Source organism: Genypterus blacodes, unplaced genomic scaffold (assembly GCF_046128005.1).
Source record: "Genypterus blacodes isolate CSIRO-AG114 ecotype Tasmania unplaced genomic scaffold, CSIRO-AGI_Gbla_v1 ptg000007l_1, whole genome shotgun sequence".
Lineage (NCBI taxonomy): Eukaryota > Metazoa > Chordata > Actinopteri > Ophidiiformes > Ophidiidae > Genypterus > Genypterus blacodes.
The window spans coordinates 4810087-4827054 of NW_027466821.1; the positions used below are offsets into that span (position 1 = coordinate 4810087).

General features: G+C 44.3%; 2 protein-coding genes across 2 annotated transcripts; one reads left to right on the plus strand and one right to left on the minus strand.

Moving 5' to 3' along the window:
- Nucleotides 1–57: 57 nt before the first annotated feature.
- zcrb1 (zinc finger CCHC-type and RNA binding motif 1) lies at nt 58–2502 on the minus strand. The gene is made up of 8 exons (XM_076153049.1): nt 2364–2502; nt 2139–2243; nt 2002–2030; nt 1755–1866; nt 1528–1635; nt 1294–1403; nt 822–894; nt 58–695 (listed from the first exon to the last, which is right to left on the minus strand). Exons 2-8 carry the CDS (start codon nt 2220–2222, stop codon nt 546–548), a joined length of 666 nt encoding a protein of 221 aa, XP_076009164.1. The 5' UTR covers nt 2223–2243; nt 2364–2502; the 3' UTR covers nt 58–545.
- Nucleotides 2502–16776, plus strand: pphln1 (periphilin 1). Its single transcript, XM_076153036.1, has 12 exons — nt 2502–2584; nt 3067–3112; nt 3356–3420; nt 3716–3934; nt 4361–4422; nt 5745–5861; nt 5941–6119; nt 6402–6488; nt 7384–7419; nt 8304–8359; nt 11325–11489; nt 15890–16776. Coding segments are annotated over exons 2-12 (1182 nt in total). The 5' UTR covers nt 2502–2584; nt 3067–3111; the 3' UTR covers nt 16085–16776.
- The last annotated feature ends 192 nt before the right edge of the window (nt 16777–16968 follow it).

Genomic DNA, 16968 nt, shown 5'->3' on the forward strand with positions numbered 1-16968 from the left:
AAGCACGTGACATGAGAACACGTGTACGTGCACGTTCCACCTCAGTAATGTATACATTCACTATTTATTTTCCTTTACCATGTTTTCTTTGAACGACCTTACTATATTTATGTAGACTTGAATGATTTCATGACCCTTGTTTAACTGTATATGACAAATTTACTTAGAACCGTTTACTTCCTTTTTGGCTACATCGCTAGCAATGAATTCACCCTTTCACAAGCACCCCATTATTTCTACCAGCGCGTGAGTGGAACACTGAATCCCCATTAAAGCAGATTTAATTCAGTATGCTATAAAAGAACATTTTATTGACTGAATGGCACACAATCAAACTGTTACAATATAAACAGAGATGTAAATATGATTTATAAAAGTAAAAAGCAATTCCATCTTTATCAAGGTAATCCACATTCCTACTGTAGCATACCACAACCAATACAAATAAATCTGAGCAATTAAGTTTTTATTTACAAGTTCAAGATTCACCCTCTGTGTTTAACAAAAAAAATGTCTATAGTATTCTGTACAGGGTTTCATCATCCTTAGTCACTGAGCTCCTCCTCGTCACTGAAATATGCACTCTTTTTGATTTTCGGTTTCCTAGGGTCAAACGACGTTGACGCGTGAGCTGCATCCGCTTGGGCCACAGCTGTCTGCTTTCTCCGGTGCTCCTCTTCCTCAATGCGTGCTTGCTATGATGGAGGCAAAGATGAGAAGAAGAAGAATGTTAAAATGCAAAAGGCAAGCTTTATATTTTTTTGTCAATTATTTTGACAGAAACCTATATTGAATTTGTTTTCCAAAATCTGCACACCAACCTGAAAGGCTATAGCTTGGCTGAGGCTATCAAGGGCCGGGTCCTCGCCCTCTTCCTCACTTTCTTCTTCCTCACTATAAAGGGAAAAAGTGAAAACAATTGGAAATGGCCTACATTACACTAACACAAGTGTGTAGGGCGGCATAAGCTCAGTCCATAGGGAACTTGGCTTGGGAACTGGAGGGTCGCCGAGTCCCCGTGTGGACCAAGAAAATGGACAGGCAGATGGAGAGTTGCCAGTTTGCCTCAGGGGCACTGCTGCGGTGCCCTTGAGCAAGGCACCAAACCCCCAAACTGCTCCAGGGCTGCCATATCATGGCTGCGCTGACCCCTCTGTAATGCATGTGTGTGTGTGTGTGTGTGTGTGTGTGTTGTAATATACAACACAGTTCAGATGACGTGTTTGTATGTGATTTGACCGAATAAAGCTCTTCTTCTTCTTCACAATATCCAAACACCCATAAATGACTTACACTTGCTCAGGTTCTTGAAGCTTTTTCTTCTTCTTCTTTTCTTTCTTCTTTGGAGGTTCCCTCTCTCCCAGTATGTTTTTGGGGCATGCATAGCTCAGATGTCCTGTATCCTGCAACATAATGACCACACATCTGACAACCTATTCATGCTGTTTCCAGTCACAACACATTTGGTAAACACATTGATTTAATGATGATCTGACAGGGGGAAAAGAACATTAAACACAAACTGACCCCACATTCGTAACACTTCGACTTGTCGGTGTAGTTCCGTCTCTTGATAAACTCTGTCGCTCGTCCATTGTCCACAGCGATACTCGCTTTTACTGTGCGGCCAAACAACTGAAAGACAGATTTAGAGACAGAATTAATGTCTATAAAATTATCAGTGCAAACAGTGATTGGTGCAGCAGCCCATACTCAGAGACAAACAGTATTTAGATAAAATGGCTTAGGCGCACCTGTTTGTTGTTCACCGCCCTTGCACAGGTATGAGCCGCTTCTCTGTCCAGGAAGAGGACAAACGCCACACCTTTACTCTTTCGGGTGTCTTTATCCTTGACAATTGTGACCCTGAAAATAAAACTGCTTTAAACCTTACTATATTTTCATCAGCAAGAATTTGAGACCTTCAAATGTTGTTGGAAATGTGTTCTGCAGTTAGAGGACGCTTATTTACAATAAAGATGTCAGATCTCTGGTACTCACTTTACAACTTTCCCATATTTGGTGAATAGCTGAAAAGAGATGAGATAATAACATGCAGTACAGTTAGGATTCCATATGTACGTCAACATGATTTTTTACTTAATTTCACATCGATTTCAATAGCTTTGTACAAACACCTTGTGGAGATCGTTGTTGGTCAGAGAGAAAGGCAAGTTGGAGACGTATACAGTGCTTTTACTTGGTGCCAGACCTCCGCTCATCCTGATTTCATTTGAGTTCCACTGTAAAAACAAATAACGTCCATTCAAATGTCCAACACGCACGCAGCTAATGAGCTAACCAGCGTCACCGTAAACATTATGTCCTGGTTAGTTACTGCAACTGGTTCAGTCCAGACTTACCCAGGCAATAGCCACCGCCCCCGTCAATGCCGCGATATCGTTCTAATGCAGTTAATAATGTGTTAGTCTTCTATCAAACCTGTATGTAGCTATTGTTTATTTGGCAAACAGACGTTCCAAACAGAATGCGCATAACGTCGCAATGTGATGACGTACATTTTGTCTTCACCAATAAGAAGCCCTATGTGCGCAGCAGCCGGGGATGTTAATAATAGAGTGAGGTAAGGATATTTTGTCTACTTTACACGTGGATTTTCCTTAAATATATGCTAATTCGCGCGGGCTTATCAACCATATGCCTATAAATAACTTCCCTGTGTGTTAGTTTGTTTTTGTTGACCAACCATCTCGCCGCCGGGTAACGTAAAACGGGCAGGTTTTGGCAGCAGTCGCGGGCTAGCTTGTTAGCACTGCTACCCGTGCTATCTGCATGAATCCGCAATGATTTAGTTCTCATTCGGGTCAAAACAAACAAATTCTGCCGAATTCTACCTTTTTACACTTTGGCCGGCTGCTGTAGATCACGTGTAAGGCTGGCACTACGTTGAGGAATGCGGTGAGGGGATTCCTCTGTGTGTAAAGCGTCACAGAAGGTCCCAGATGCCGTATAATAACAACGTCACGTTTTATTAAAAGGACCATTTTAATCCAAATGTCTTTGACTAAAATTCATTCTTGTGTTACTGTTTTTATCTTTTCACAGATTGTGTTGAAGTTCTTATTTTTCATAATATTCCTTGGATCAAGAAGTAAGTTTCAGACTAACTATTTTCTTTACAATATATCCAGTCAGCACTTGTTTCCAACTATACAAGATAAATATAATATAACATCTGAGAGTCATAAACGCGACTTGTATTGATAGTTTTCAGTTACTTATTTGAATCCTGTTGTAGAAAGTCAACAGCAGTAGTAACCTTCACTAAACTGAAGCCAACACCAGAGCAAGTGTCTGTTTAACTCTACATGTCTTTACTCTGCGCCATTTGCAGTGACGTATAGGAGAGACAGAAGTGTACGCGAGGTATACGAGGAACGATTTCTAAATGAGAGACAGGTGAGTTTGTTTCATTTGTGAGGTTGAAGTGTTTTTAGAAACGTCATAACAGACACACATCAAACATATTTGATTCAGTAGAATTCCCTTCATTTTTCTAAATCAATAAGATTTAAATTACAAACATTCTCTTTTTTCATCCCCTCTGTGTGTGTAAAAAACAATCTAAAAATCTATATTTATATGTGTAAATGTTATACGTATAAAATGTTTTATATGTATAAAATGTTTGTTTTTTTTTCTTTAAATACAACAGCTCAAAATGTGACCTCATACTCTGTACCCATCCCCATAGGCTCCATACCCACGAGGAGCTGGGACGGTGGAAAGGCGAGGACCCTTTGGTAGACCGGAGGAAGACTACAACCGCAGCGGCTACGAATATGAAGGAGGTCCCCGCTTTTTCCCGAATGGGGGCGGCCCACGCAATTACCACAGCGAAGATCAGCGAGGCTACCATGGCGACAACGTTCATTTCCCTGCCGAACGAAGGGCGGGTCCACCTGCAAGGAGGGTAAGGGCGGAGATGTCGGTGAACGCAGCACTATGACACAACAGTTTTGTTATGAAGCAGATGGGAAGAAGTTCTGGAGAAACATTTACAATTAAATTATGCTGAATTCACTACAACCTAACAAGATAATAAATAATACTGGAAAGGAGTAGAAAAAGTGCAAGCACATACAGCTGTAAATGGAATGTTCAACAAAGGTAAAAGTGAGAATAGAAGGTCAGAAATGTCAGCACCTAATTGTAGTTTGTAATGGACCACTTGAGGGCGCTACATCTTAAGGTTCAAGGTGAGACCTTGGCCAGAGCTGTCCAATCCTTTTTTTGAACAAGTTTTTTTTCCAATCCTTTTTTTGAACAAGTTTTCTACTTTTGCGTCATTTGCAATGAAAACTAAGGGCAGCTGTTTTCTGTCTTTCCTGTGTTATAGGAGGATTTTCCGTACAGAGGACCCAGAGAGGATCCACACGCAGGACGGCCGATGGAGTTTGGGTAAACTGCTTCTGCTTCTCCTCCACTGCTTTACTTTGTGCACATGTCCACACAGGGAGCTCCTTGATATTGTTCCAAAGATATCTAATCTTGTACTTCACGAGGCACCATCAGTCACGGTAGCTGTATGTTGTCAGTTTGGACAGCAGGGGACAGACTGTGCTCATATACGTTTCGTGCCATGTCCCCATTCCTCCATGGTCGATCTCTGCAGGAGTGGGCCTCTGGGTTTCAGTATCCCTGTATGAAATGTTTGTTTACATAGCACCGAGCATAAATCACGGTCTGCTCTGACCCACATTGGCCTGTCTCAGTTTATTCACTCTTCTCGCCGCCTCAAGGCTCACTCGGTTCCACACTGTTAGATCTAGTAAGTCAAGTCCGGCAGTGATTCTTGGCGGGGCTACAGATTCAGTTTGCAGACGCTTTGAGGACAGATTGATCTTCAAAATTTACTCATACGACTGCACTGGCCCTGGTCAATTATTTAGTCAATAGTAAGTCATACGTTGGTACTGTTGGCCACCATTAGGTCACTCAGTACGTTTAAGTGCAGTCAATGCTCAGCAATTCAAGACACAAATGAAATTAAGCTACGTACACTGACAGAATCAGTAGCTATGCAGCATTAATATACAGTAAGTAAAGTAAGACTTAATCACAAGGAGCTTTAAAATGTGAAATCCATTTTCCACATACAAAAACTACCAAAAAAGGTCCTATTTACTTAATTTCCCCCATTCCCTCTGGAACTGGCTAATCTGATAATTTCCATTGCTAAACCCTGTTCGTATTCTAAAGGGAGGCACTGATCCATACTGAATACATTTGCTGCAGCGGTTGTGTCCGGGCGCACCAGAAACTCGCCCAGTTTGACTTGACTGGAACTGGCAATCGTTGGAAGTATTTCAATGCCAATACTGTCGAAAAGTAAAACCGTTTCAGCAGCTCAAGATGACGAATGAAAGCAAGTTTTTATCGCGCGCCTGAATGCATCATTGTGCGTTGCATGTTGCACACCAATTTTCCAAACAGAAACAGATGTTGCTCTATGCGTTCACGTGCAGCAACTTGGGGTAAATTAGAGGTTTGACTTCATGGTACAAATTCATCATTTCGATGGATGTTGAAGCTGGATTCCACAATTGCTGCATTCTCATGGGCCATTTCTGTTTTGGAGGATAGGAAACAGTGAATGGATGCCGCCCATACTAATAATCAGTGCAGACAGTATTATGAAGGCCTTTGAATTAAAGGAAAACATATTCTTTGGATATATATATACAATATTTGTCTGCATGTTTGTGTTTTCCTTCCCTCAGCGCACGAGTACCTCCTCCTCATAATGTACGAAACCAGGGCATCTACCCAGCACCCAGATCTCTACCAGAGGGAGGGGAGGACACACTAGTGCAAGCCATCCTCAACCTGGACAGAGGGTACGAAAAAAATAGTTTTTCAGAAATCATTTCTTCATTCCTTCTGCACTTTTGACCTAAGCCGCCATTTGTCTCTCAGGGAGGATAGAGACCACTACAGAAGAAAGGCTGCCACGTTCCCCCCCATCAGGGAGCGTTCGCCCGTACGGCGTGACGTTGCCCGCTCGCCCCACAGCCGCTCCGGCTCCAGCGTCAGCAGCCGGGGCTACTCGCCAGACCGGGCAAAGAGCCTGCCGTTCTCCTCGCAACAAGGCAAGAGTATGTACTATGTATGTGCTGTATACGCTTTTAATCCTCCTTTGTGCTCTTCCTGGCACAAGGGGGCTTAAAAGTCTGATTTTGGAGAAGCAGCATCTCATACTGTCAATGAAAGATGGCACATGAATGAGGTCATTTTGGAAAAATGACATCACTTCAAAATTCAGCAGCATCAATCCATCAAATAGACAGTCATTGTTTAGGCACAGGCATTCTCTTATTCCCTCTTCTGTGTATCATTTGTCTTTGTGTGACTGATCATCTGGCTGACTGGCTTTGCAGGTGTGGACGGTCCAGAGGGACACGCTGGTATTTCTGACCACCTTTGGGGGGCACTCTGTCCCCAACAGAGCGGACATGACAATTTGGGTCTGTACACTTAGCCACGTGGACGAGCTTGGACCTGGGTGGCAAAAGCACCAAGGCGTCATTCCTCGCATCTCTCCTTGCATCCTTCTCATGTCAGGAGATACTGAGAAGGATTCAAGGACATTAATTCAAGGCATATTTACCTAATTTACCAAATAATATTCAAATTCTAATACAAATAAATTGAAGTGCACTATTGAGGCTGATTGTCATCACCCAGGTCTGTAAGCAGGATGATATTTCTCGATCAGTCGGAGAAGGTTTCATTCTGAAATGTTCCTTACCTTCATTTCTAACCCTGATGTGGAGGCACAGCAGCACTTTCCATAGATTCCTACACCAGTCTGTAAATGTATGAAACGTAATCACTAATTATTAATGAGATCATAAATATGGGAATTATTGAATTACTCCACATCATAGAGGGGTACATTCAGGGTTTTATCACAAGGCCAGTCACTTGATTCGATCCTTGATTCAGCTGACTGGTTACAAATGGGGGATTGACTGGGATTGTAAACTGAATAAGTGCTGGCGTGCCCCCCGTCGTTATGGTGCATGTTATTTATAGACCTTAGATATGAACAGCCTGTACTTCCCATCTCCACACGTAGTTAAGAATTTCATCCGGGGATCTGCTCCCATCTGGTGTCGGCCATCTCTCCATCATCAAACTCTTTTGAATAGCGTGTTGCGTGTTTTGAACTAAATGCATGATAGTAACCTCCTCAGAAGTGCAGTAAATAACTATATTAATCGTTGCACTTTTAGGAGTGCAGCTGTTTTGCCTTAATAGGTCAGGATAGAGTGTGCGAGTGTGTGTGTGTGTAAGATCAGAGGCTTGGTTGTTGTGATGAACACAGTTGGTGATTTTATGGGTTGGTCTTCCTTACAGGCTTTGAAGAGACATGTTCTCAGAGCAAGATGACCGGTAAGTACAGTTCAGTGTAGCCGATTTGATAGGGTTACAAATGCTAAAGATTAGTAGTTTGAAAGGTAATTTTGTATTGGAATTGGTCCAATCTGCAGGTAAATGTTGGCATGGTAACTATTCCTGGGGTATGTACGAGATTTATGTTCCGTGACTTTTTTAAACGCATGTAGAAATTAATAGAAGATGAAGTGTAGAGAAACCTTATATGAAAACGTACAGAGGTTATTACTGTTGAGCGTAACCTGAGAGAGACCCAGAGCATAGCTAATGTGTCCGGCAGCCACGGTCCCCTCCTTTACCCCGTCTACCTCTTTGTCAAGCCTCATAAAGATGCCACCAGGTCGTGTGTGTGTGTGTGTGGATGAAGAGGTGAAGGTATAGGGTGACTGATGGATATTCCTGAAGCTAAAGCGCCCTCATTAAGGAGTTTCACAGCACTTAGAGTTCGCATTTGGTGGTAGACGGAATCGGAAGGGTCAGAAGGGTCGGCAGGACAAAGGGAAAGTCAATGATGGAGGAAGGGAAGAGGAAGACGTCGTCCTGTTGATGGTTAGAAACCTGTAGCAGAGAGACGCGGAGGCTGCCTGCTGCTGCCGAGTTGGGAGCATGATGGTGAACCATCTGTTTCTTGATTGTTCCAGATGTTCTAGCTGAGGTGCCTGTCTGGATCCTGGAGCTGCACATCAGCACCTCTCCAGTGCACCAATTACCACTTTCCAGACATTCTAATTCTCTCTTTTTTTTCCCCCGCTCTGTTGAATCCCATTGCTCTCTTCCTCTTTATTTGCTTTTCTGTGTCGTTTTTCTTTTTCTCTACACATCAACGCGCCCTTCGCTCAAAAGTCTCACATTCGTTTTGTCACTTCTCCCATTTCTTCTAGACAAAATTCCCGGCCTGTCGAGGGAGGGCTCCCCTCAGAGCGGAATCTCACTAAAGGTAAATGAAAAGAGTATATTAATATCACGACAGCTTTAATGCGTGAGAATCACTGAGCGTTAGTGAGTGAGGCTGAACATTCTCACAAGAAATGTCACAGTTAACTACTTTCCCAAATGTACAATAGACTCTTCTCTTAAACATCCACCACGGTCCCTTGTCACAGTGCGGCAGAATGCATCTGGAACTTCTTAAATTCCATCCTTCTTATTCTTTGCTAAGTGTTTTCCCCATTCAAGTATGTTAATGGCTTTTAAAGTGGCCCTCACGCGGTGCATAAAAGCCATCAGCCTGGCTTTGTTTACCTGCGATGTAAGCAGACTTCGCTCACGGTGACTTGTAATGGCTCACCGAGTAAAGCTCGACATTAGTGGAAGTACAGGTAGTGCTTCACAATAGCCTCCATTAAAGCCCTGTTTTAATCGTTTTAGAGATATTGTTTTATTGTTCCGGGGAAGCGGTCGGCTCGTTGCGCTGATATCTATCCATTTCCATCCGAGCGGAGGAGTGTAAACAGAGTCGGATCGGGGGCTACACTATGCGACCACCCAGAAGTGAAGAGGCTAACCTGGTAGCAAAAGTCATAGTTTTATCACAGGATCTTAGCGGCACAGCTAGGAGTCCCTACGGAGCTAACACAGATGTGTTTTACAATGAACAATTGCCTCGCTTCCCCGTGTAAGAATATGAATAACTGGGTTTGTTGAATGTTAATGTCGAATCACTAAAACAAACTGTTGTGTAGAAAGAAGAGGATCAGATAAAAATGGCCTCAAATATAAGAACTCAACAGGATAACCGGGGATAAACATGTAAACCAAATGCAGCCTTTCCTCTCCTCCTAATGTGCATTTTCCTAAGACCTTCCGACCCCAATCAACTGCTGTGATGAAAGTCAGCCCTCTACACACACACACACACACACACACACACACACACACACACACACACACACACACACACACACACACACACAAACACACACACACACGCAGACACATACACCGTCACAGCGTTTGATCCAGTCCGTGGTGCATTGTTGTCCTTTGCTTTCAGGGGCACAAACCCCATAACCTTGGCCTAGATGAAAGGCCTGTGCTGTGCCCTCAAGCCCCCCTGTTGGGAGGATTCAAACAAACACACACACAAGCCAGGCTCTCTGGAGCCAGTGAAGACAGCAAGAGAGCAGAGAGCAGAGAGAGGGAGGGACAGCAGGGAAAGAGCAGGACACAAAGAAAGTTCACCCTTTGCTAATTTTACACAGTTGGATAGTTGGATCGATACCAAATAAAATTGGTTTATCCTCTCCCATTATATCATCCAAATCCATTCTAAATGAATGAAGTGACAGTTGAAACGGGTGTGTGTGTGTGTGTGTGTGTGTGTGTGTGTGTGTGTGTGTGTGTGTGTGTGTGTGTGTGTGTGTGTGTGTGTGTGTGTGTGTGTGTGTGTGTGTGTGTGTGTGTGTGTGTGTGTGTGTGTGTGTGTGTGTGTGTGTGTGTGTGTGTGTGTGTGTGTGTGTGTGTGTGTGTGTGTGTGTGTGTGTGTGTGTGTGTGTGCGCACCTAAAATAGTGTAAAATGTTCCCAGTTAAACCCCCGGAGGCTTTGACACCAGAACCATATGTTTTACTTTCCACACGTTATACAACAACACAGTTTCCTAAATTCCCTGCGCTCACTGAACGCAACAGAGTTTGTAAATGTAGTGGGATCCCGATTTTTAATGAGAGCGTGTTTAAACGGCCAGACCGAGCTGGCACAGGCAGATGTTTCCTCAGCAGTAAAAAATGGAAGGAAAACTCACTCCAAACTGCACGTCTAATGTCCCGTTTTATTCAATTTCAGTTCTATATTGAAAAGAGATTCCGTGTAACAACACCACGCTGTAATTCTGCACTGAATTGATCTGCCAAGGCTTTGTGAGGGGGGAGGTAAAGACTTGGACAGAGATGTTCGCTCCACTTAGGCCGAGGAGGTCCAAACGCTGACAGAGGATGACGATTTGTGTGTTTATTTTAGACCGCGGTCGGCTTTGTGACGCACCGTCTCCTGTAATGTCTTCCTCCCAGTCATCTCGAGACGTCTCAGGACTTAAGCCACGGCCTGTTTCTCTTGACATATGAGTGGATCTTAGTCACGGCTGGGCGGTTCTTCTCCGAATCCGCCGAGCTCGAATGATTTCATCAGTCAACGAGCGGCAAGGCTTCGTCGCTTGGCCTCGTCTCAATACTCAATACATGCATCAATACTCTGATCTGATTCCTAAGTGACATTATGCAAAGAGGTGAAGATCCACATCTGCTTCTGTGAGCAAGCCGCCCTGTGATCTACAGCTCCTGTCTCCGTCGTGAAATTGATTTCCATGCCTTACGCCCCATATGGCATCATTCCTTTACACACACACACACACACACACACACACACACACACACACACACACACACACACACACACACACACACACACACACACACACACACACACACACACACACACACACACACACACACACACACACACACACACACACACACACACACACACACACACACACACACACAGAGAGAGAGATATTCTGGCTGGGATTCTTCGGGATGTCTCAGACGTTGCTTTTGTGGATTTGTGTAATCCCCCCCACCTCCTGAACGTGAATCCCTAATTCCCTGATTAAACGTGGAGATGTAACTACAAAGCCTTACCGCTTAAGTTCCTTCGGGTGCACCCTTCCTCTCCGGCTCGGGCTTCCTCTTGAGTTTGTTTAAACCTCATCCTTTTGATACGCTTCATCAACCGCATGTTCCCTGTAAAGTCAGCTGACTGTTCGACCTAAATGCTGGGTCGGGGTCATGGACTCCAAGTTCGCCTCTTTCATTGTTCTGTTATGACGTCATTTTTCCCGGCTTGTTTATTTATTTTGTAGTTTACTCTGTCCTTCCTCCTTTCTGTCCTCTGCTCGTCCATCAGGAGGAAACCCAACCTGCAGAGGGAGAGAAAGAGGAGTCGGCGGTCACAGCTCCGGCGGTGACGGCGTCGGTTCCTGTTGCGGAGGAGATCCTGAAGACGCCGCCAGAAAGTGTCCAAGATCGACGAGCCCGGGCCATCGCAACCAAAGCCTGCGACATAGAGAAGGTAATGGCGACATCTTAAACCCTGAAGGTGTGCTATACATTCACAATCCTCTCAGTCTGGAGGGAATTTGTTAAACCGCTGTAAATGTCTACTCAGGGATGCACAACTCATATCCCTGGCTCGCTTTCTCATTATCCTGGCCTCAGGTTGTCTGACTCACACATGGATTATTGCGCTGGAAAGGCATTACTGGAACAGCTGCCTATTATGGCCCCTAACAAGGCAGGAAATGAACCTTTCTGTCCACTAATCACCGTTGTAGGTAGATCGCAAAATTCAGCCGCCATCTGCACGGTTGCGGGGCATATAGCTGTTTGAGAAGGGCGTTTACGTGACGGTGGAATATGTGGAAGTGAGTGTCGTTACTGAACATTTGGAAACACTTGAAGATGTTATTTTGTTTGTTTTTTGGTGCACAAATTACAGGAAATCTATCGCAATTTATGACAAGGCCGCAATACTGACAATGAGGCTAGTTAACCTAAGTGCATAGAGGCACACATGAAACAGGCACACATAAACCCGCGCACATTCAACACCTGAAGAAGAAAGCATAGTTGAGGCGCTGCATGTATTTACGCATACAATAAATGCGGAGGTGCTGCGCTAAACGGAGCGAGATCCAGCCGCGGGTGAGAGGTTTCAGCTCCGCGTAGGCATCTCATAAAGGCCATTCCTGCACCAGTGAGCGCCACCGCTGCTTTACTGGGACCATTAAACCCAAGCCAGCTCTGCCCCGGAGCGCACACACACGCGCACACACACACACACACACAGATACACACACACACTGAGCTCTCACAATGAGCTGCACCACAGAACCCACGTAGCTGCGCCCCAGAGCCTATAGGCAGTTGCTGACGCCGCAGCTTCTGACCTGTTTTATAGCCTATATAGTCTATTCCTTCCCCCCGTCTGAGTCTCCTCTCTTTCCCTCCCATTTTACGAGACTTCATACGCGACGTTCGGGTCGGGTCCTGTCAGGTTTATTTTGCGTTTTGTGACGCACAAGTTTGCGCGCTCACGTCTTGGACAGCGATTGTTGTGCATGTAAGCAAAAGCGCCATTACAGATCGGATCATAAAGTATAAACCTTGTTGTATACATCATTTTGCCCTCGCTAAGTCGTATGACATTTAAAATCAAAACAGAGAATAAGCTACAGGATTTGTTTTCACAAGGATATGATGTTTCAGGCTTTTCCTGCCAGGATTTTCAATTCTTGGACACCAAACTGCTTCTCCTGACAGCTCCTGCCTTTCCTCCTCCTCCTCTCCTGCTCCTCCGCTCTTTGTGTGTCATCCCGGGATCATTAACACATGTTGGTTCTTCAGAATTCCTCACTCGGTCTTTAATGAAAGGCTGAATTATTTAGCTTTTTCCCCCCCCCTTTCATACATTATCCAGGTCGGTGAAATTAGTGTCTCTCCCAGTTCGCTGCGACGCTGCACAGGTCTGGAAAAGCGCTGTAAGATGAACTGAGATGGAAATGAACCTTTCCTCAACGTTCCAGATTTGCATTTGGAAGCTGTGGGGAGGAATATCACTCAAGTGCAGCACACAATGCTGTTTCTGTGGCGAAACCTTGTGCACATTAGCTAATAAATACACGTAGCATCAGGCCGTTATGAACATAAATTGGAACCGCTTGAGTTACAGCGAGGGTGTAAGTTGCCAAAGTTTCTCAGAGAGCAAACGAACCTGCCAGCCACAGGGAAGGTGAACAAGTGCTTGGCTTGGTGGCTGGTATTAATTTCCCAGCATGCCTGCCTAGCACACGCCCTCCCCCGCCGCTCCTGTCAGTAACAACAAAGTCACTTTCACATGCAGCGTTTGTTTCTGTTGCAGTCGTCGCTCGGTTTCACCGCTTTGACAAGTGTCAGGGGCCCAGATGTTTAGCTTTCCTCCCCCTAGCAATCTGGTCTAGCCATCTCCTCCATAGACACGGACACAAACACACACACGCTAACACACACACACACGCTAACACACACACACACACACACACACACTAGTCCGGTTTTGGTATCTCCCTTAGCGGCACACTGATCAGTCTGTATACGCTTCTCATAGATCACACGCCGAGCTCGTGCCAGGCAGTGTTACATCGGTGCCTTAGTGTGTGTGTGTGTGTGTGTGTGTTCAAGTGTGTGTTTGTGTAGCTAAGTGAAATTGGTCTGCTGAAATTCAACCTGAGCCCGTTCTCGCTGTCAAAATTGACTTTGGCTGCAGCGCCGACTAACAGGCTCTCGTGAGTGACAAGGTATGAAAGGCAATAAAGGGTTTTATGTTTTATTCCTTTTAGTCTGTGATACAGAGGGAATTTGATTTCATTAGTTGTGAAATCTAAATATATTTTTTGAGGCCCAGGCTGGAAATGTCTGCCTCTGGCGCTTTCCATGGTACAAAGCAGCATATAGAGCTAGCATAGACGATCTTGGAGCCATTTCTCCGCTGACCTCTCCACCCCAGATGTCCCGAGCCGATCCTTTCCTTCCTGATTGGAATACTGGGAGGGATTTCAGGACGTGTGTTCGAATACAGGAAGTGTATTTTCAGCACATTGTTATCGAGGGATCACTTTCCCTGCATTCACTGAAGTAGCCATGATTGGATACTTCCTCCCAAAATTAGATGACGTTAATTCCAGACTGAGAATACAAAGCTTTCTCACTAAATTCCCTGCAGCAGAGATGGAGGCTGTAATTATCTAATTTTTGTTGCTGTTGTGTAACATTGGCAAACCGGCTGTGAGAAGTATGTGGGGAATGTACGCCTACACATCTATATAAGCACCCATTCTTACGTCAGAGCCGCTTCCTGTCACTGTTTGTAGTCTTATCACAACAGCGTTCCTGCCCCATACATTTATCCCATTGTTGGATTTGCTCACACAGCAGTACCGACAGTTAAGCATCGCTGTGGTTGCATAAAGACGGAAACGAGGTCTCATCCCTTCAGCAGATATCATCAGTGAATGGCCATGGTGGGCAATGTAAAGTGTAGCTGAAGCTGCTAAAGTATAAAAGGAAAATGTGGATTTCAAATGTTTTAATTTGTTTAATTTAGAGATTATCCATTTTCCACTGCGTATCCGGGTTTCGTGGATGGCGCTTGCTAAACGTTCTCCATTCCTCCTGGGGGATCCTAAAACATTCCCAGGCCAGATGGGATAAATAATCCCTCCACCGGGTTCTGGGTGGTCTCCTTTCAGATGGATGTACATTTGAGCAGATTTAAAGAATTTTTGTTTATTTTTTATTTCAATTGACTGATAATGTTGTGTATAACTGTTGCATAACAATCATATTAGTTGTATAATAATACATCCAATACTAATAGTTACTAATTTAGTTAAAATAATTTGATGAATTTGAATTCATCACATATAGATATTGATAATGTGTCCTATTCTAGCAACATTGTAAAAAAAAAAGGGCTATAAATAAGTCGGGGAGCTGGAATGCCCTGAAGAGCAGGAGCCATCGTTGGTATCCGGTGGATGACTGAAACTCACTATTGCTTGTCCTAATTTTACATACGCAGGCACACAGGGACATATACACACACACACACACATCCCTCGCTGCTGAAATTGGACTCTGCCGCCGTGTCTGCCTGCGGTGTTCCGTGTTCAGAGTCTCGGAGTGAAGGTTTGATGTCCGATTTAATGAGCGGCAGTATTAGTGGCTAAACTCACTTCCTTTGGCCCGGACTGAGTCCTGGAAGAAAAGACGGAACGACAGTAGAGAAAGAATGGAAGTCAAACAAAACAGCAATGCAGCCTTTCCACAGAGAGACTGACGCATCCTGGCAGTTCACAACTTAAAACGGATACTAGACATGCCGTCTTTGTTTTATAAAGGAAGATACTTTGTCGGAGTATGTTTGTAGTTTCACTTGAAGGATATGACACGATTCCGATTGAGGAGCAGCGGGCGCTTTGAATTCTTTTATGAGGCATTTGAGCGTCGGTGTGAAATGGCAGCTCCCAAACCAGATTCCAGCGCCTCTTCCTCATTGTCCCTCTAACACCTGTTATCCGCCTATGAGCCGCCACTAAACAGAGGCTTTATTGCCTCTAGAACCAGCCTGTCCTATATAAAGGGCCATTATTAAACTTGAGGAGAGAAGTGTTTATCTTTTGACACTATGTGCTGTGTGTTAACACTCGAGTGATCCACTCAGTGAGGCTGGAGTATTTACACCAAGGTGCCAGGTAGAGCAGGAAGGAAACGGTTTTATATCTGCCCACTTGACACTTTCTCTCATCTCTTTCTTGTCCTCAGCCTCTCAACATGTCTACATTTACATAGTAACTTATGTGTGACCATTGACCTCTAGTTTTGGCTAATGAACCTACGTTTTGCTTCATTGTCCTGTCCCCCTTGCATGTCCAGGTGTACCGTCAGGACTGTGAGACGTTCGGCATGGTGGTGAAGATGCTGGTGGCGAAGGACCCCAACCTGGAGAAGCAGCTGCAGGTTCCCCTCAGGGAGAACCTAGGTGAGATCCGCGAACGCTGCCTGGAAGACCTCAAACATTTCATCAGTGAGTTAGACCAAGTAGTCCGACAGCCAGAACCGGTGGTCTGAGACTCGCTTCGCCTCTCTGTGTCCTTGTGTGGTCACAAACTATAAGACAAGTCTGTTTATGTGAGGTTGAGAAATGGAAGCTGTTCACGAAATGACCATGAACTGCCGGGCTTTGACGGTTTTCTCGGAAAGACCTCTGCACTGAAGCTATTCTACAGCACAGCAAAGGAAACAAAGGAACAGCTCTGTGGGGGAGAGGATGCAGAGATGCATTGTACTTAGGAATGAACAGTGTTGGTTTTTGAAAAAAAACACTTTACTTGTAAAAGATTGCAGCGTTTGTTTGTTTTTCTGTCATAAATGTATTCTGGCTGGGGAGTAACGTTTGAAAAGCCTCCAGACTTGGGTCACTTTGGGAAGTTCTGGTTTCGTTGGTTAACCTCACAGTTGGTCAAAGAATCGACTCCCAATCCTTTGGAGTGATCACAGTTTTCCACCCTCAGCCACGGAAACAGATAGGACAATGTTTTGTTTTACCTCCAACAATGTATATTTGAATTTTTTGTGGAAGATACATGATTTGGTGCTGCTAAATGCACTACAGTGCTGGTATAAATTAATATTGTATTGAAATGCCAGGTCCGTTCTTTTTCATTGTGTCGTCTCTTTAAAATTTGATTCCCTTATAATTGGAAAATGTATAAATTGCACAAAGAAGTTTTGTAAGAATAAATAAATGAATTGTTAATTTAGTGTGTTGTGATCTGCAGTACTAGATTAATTTACATCCTAACATTGCTCTGAAGTTGTGAACACGTTGCACGTAACAAGTACCAATATCAGTCATTTACTCTTTCAGGTATCCTGCTGACACACAGGTGCAATTTAAATTCACAAAGGTCAAACGCCTGAAGATTAAAACAAAAATATGTCGGAGCAAAAAA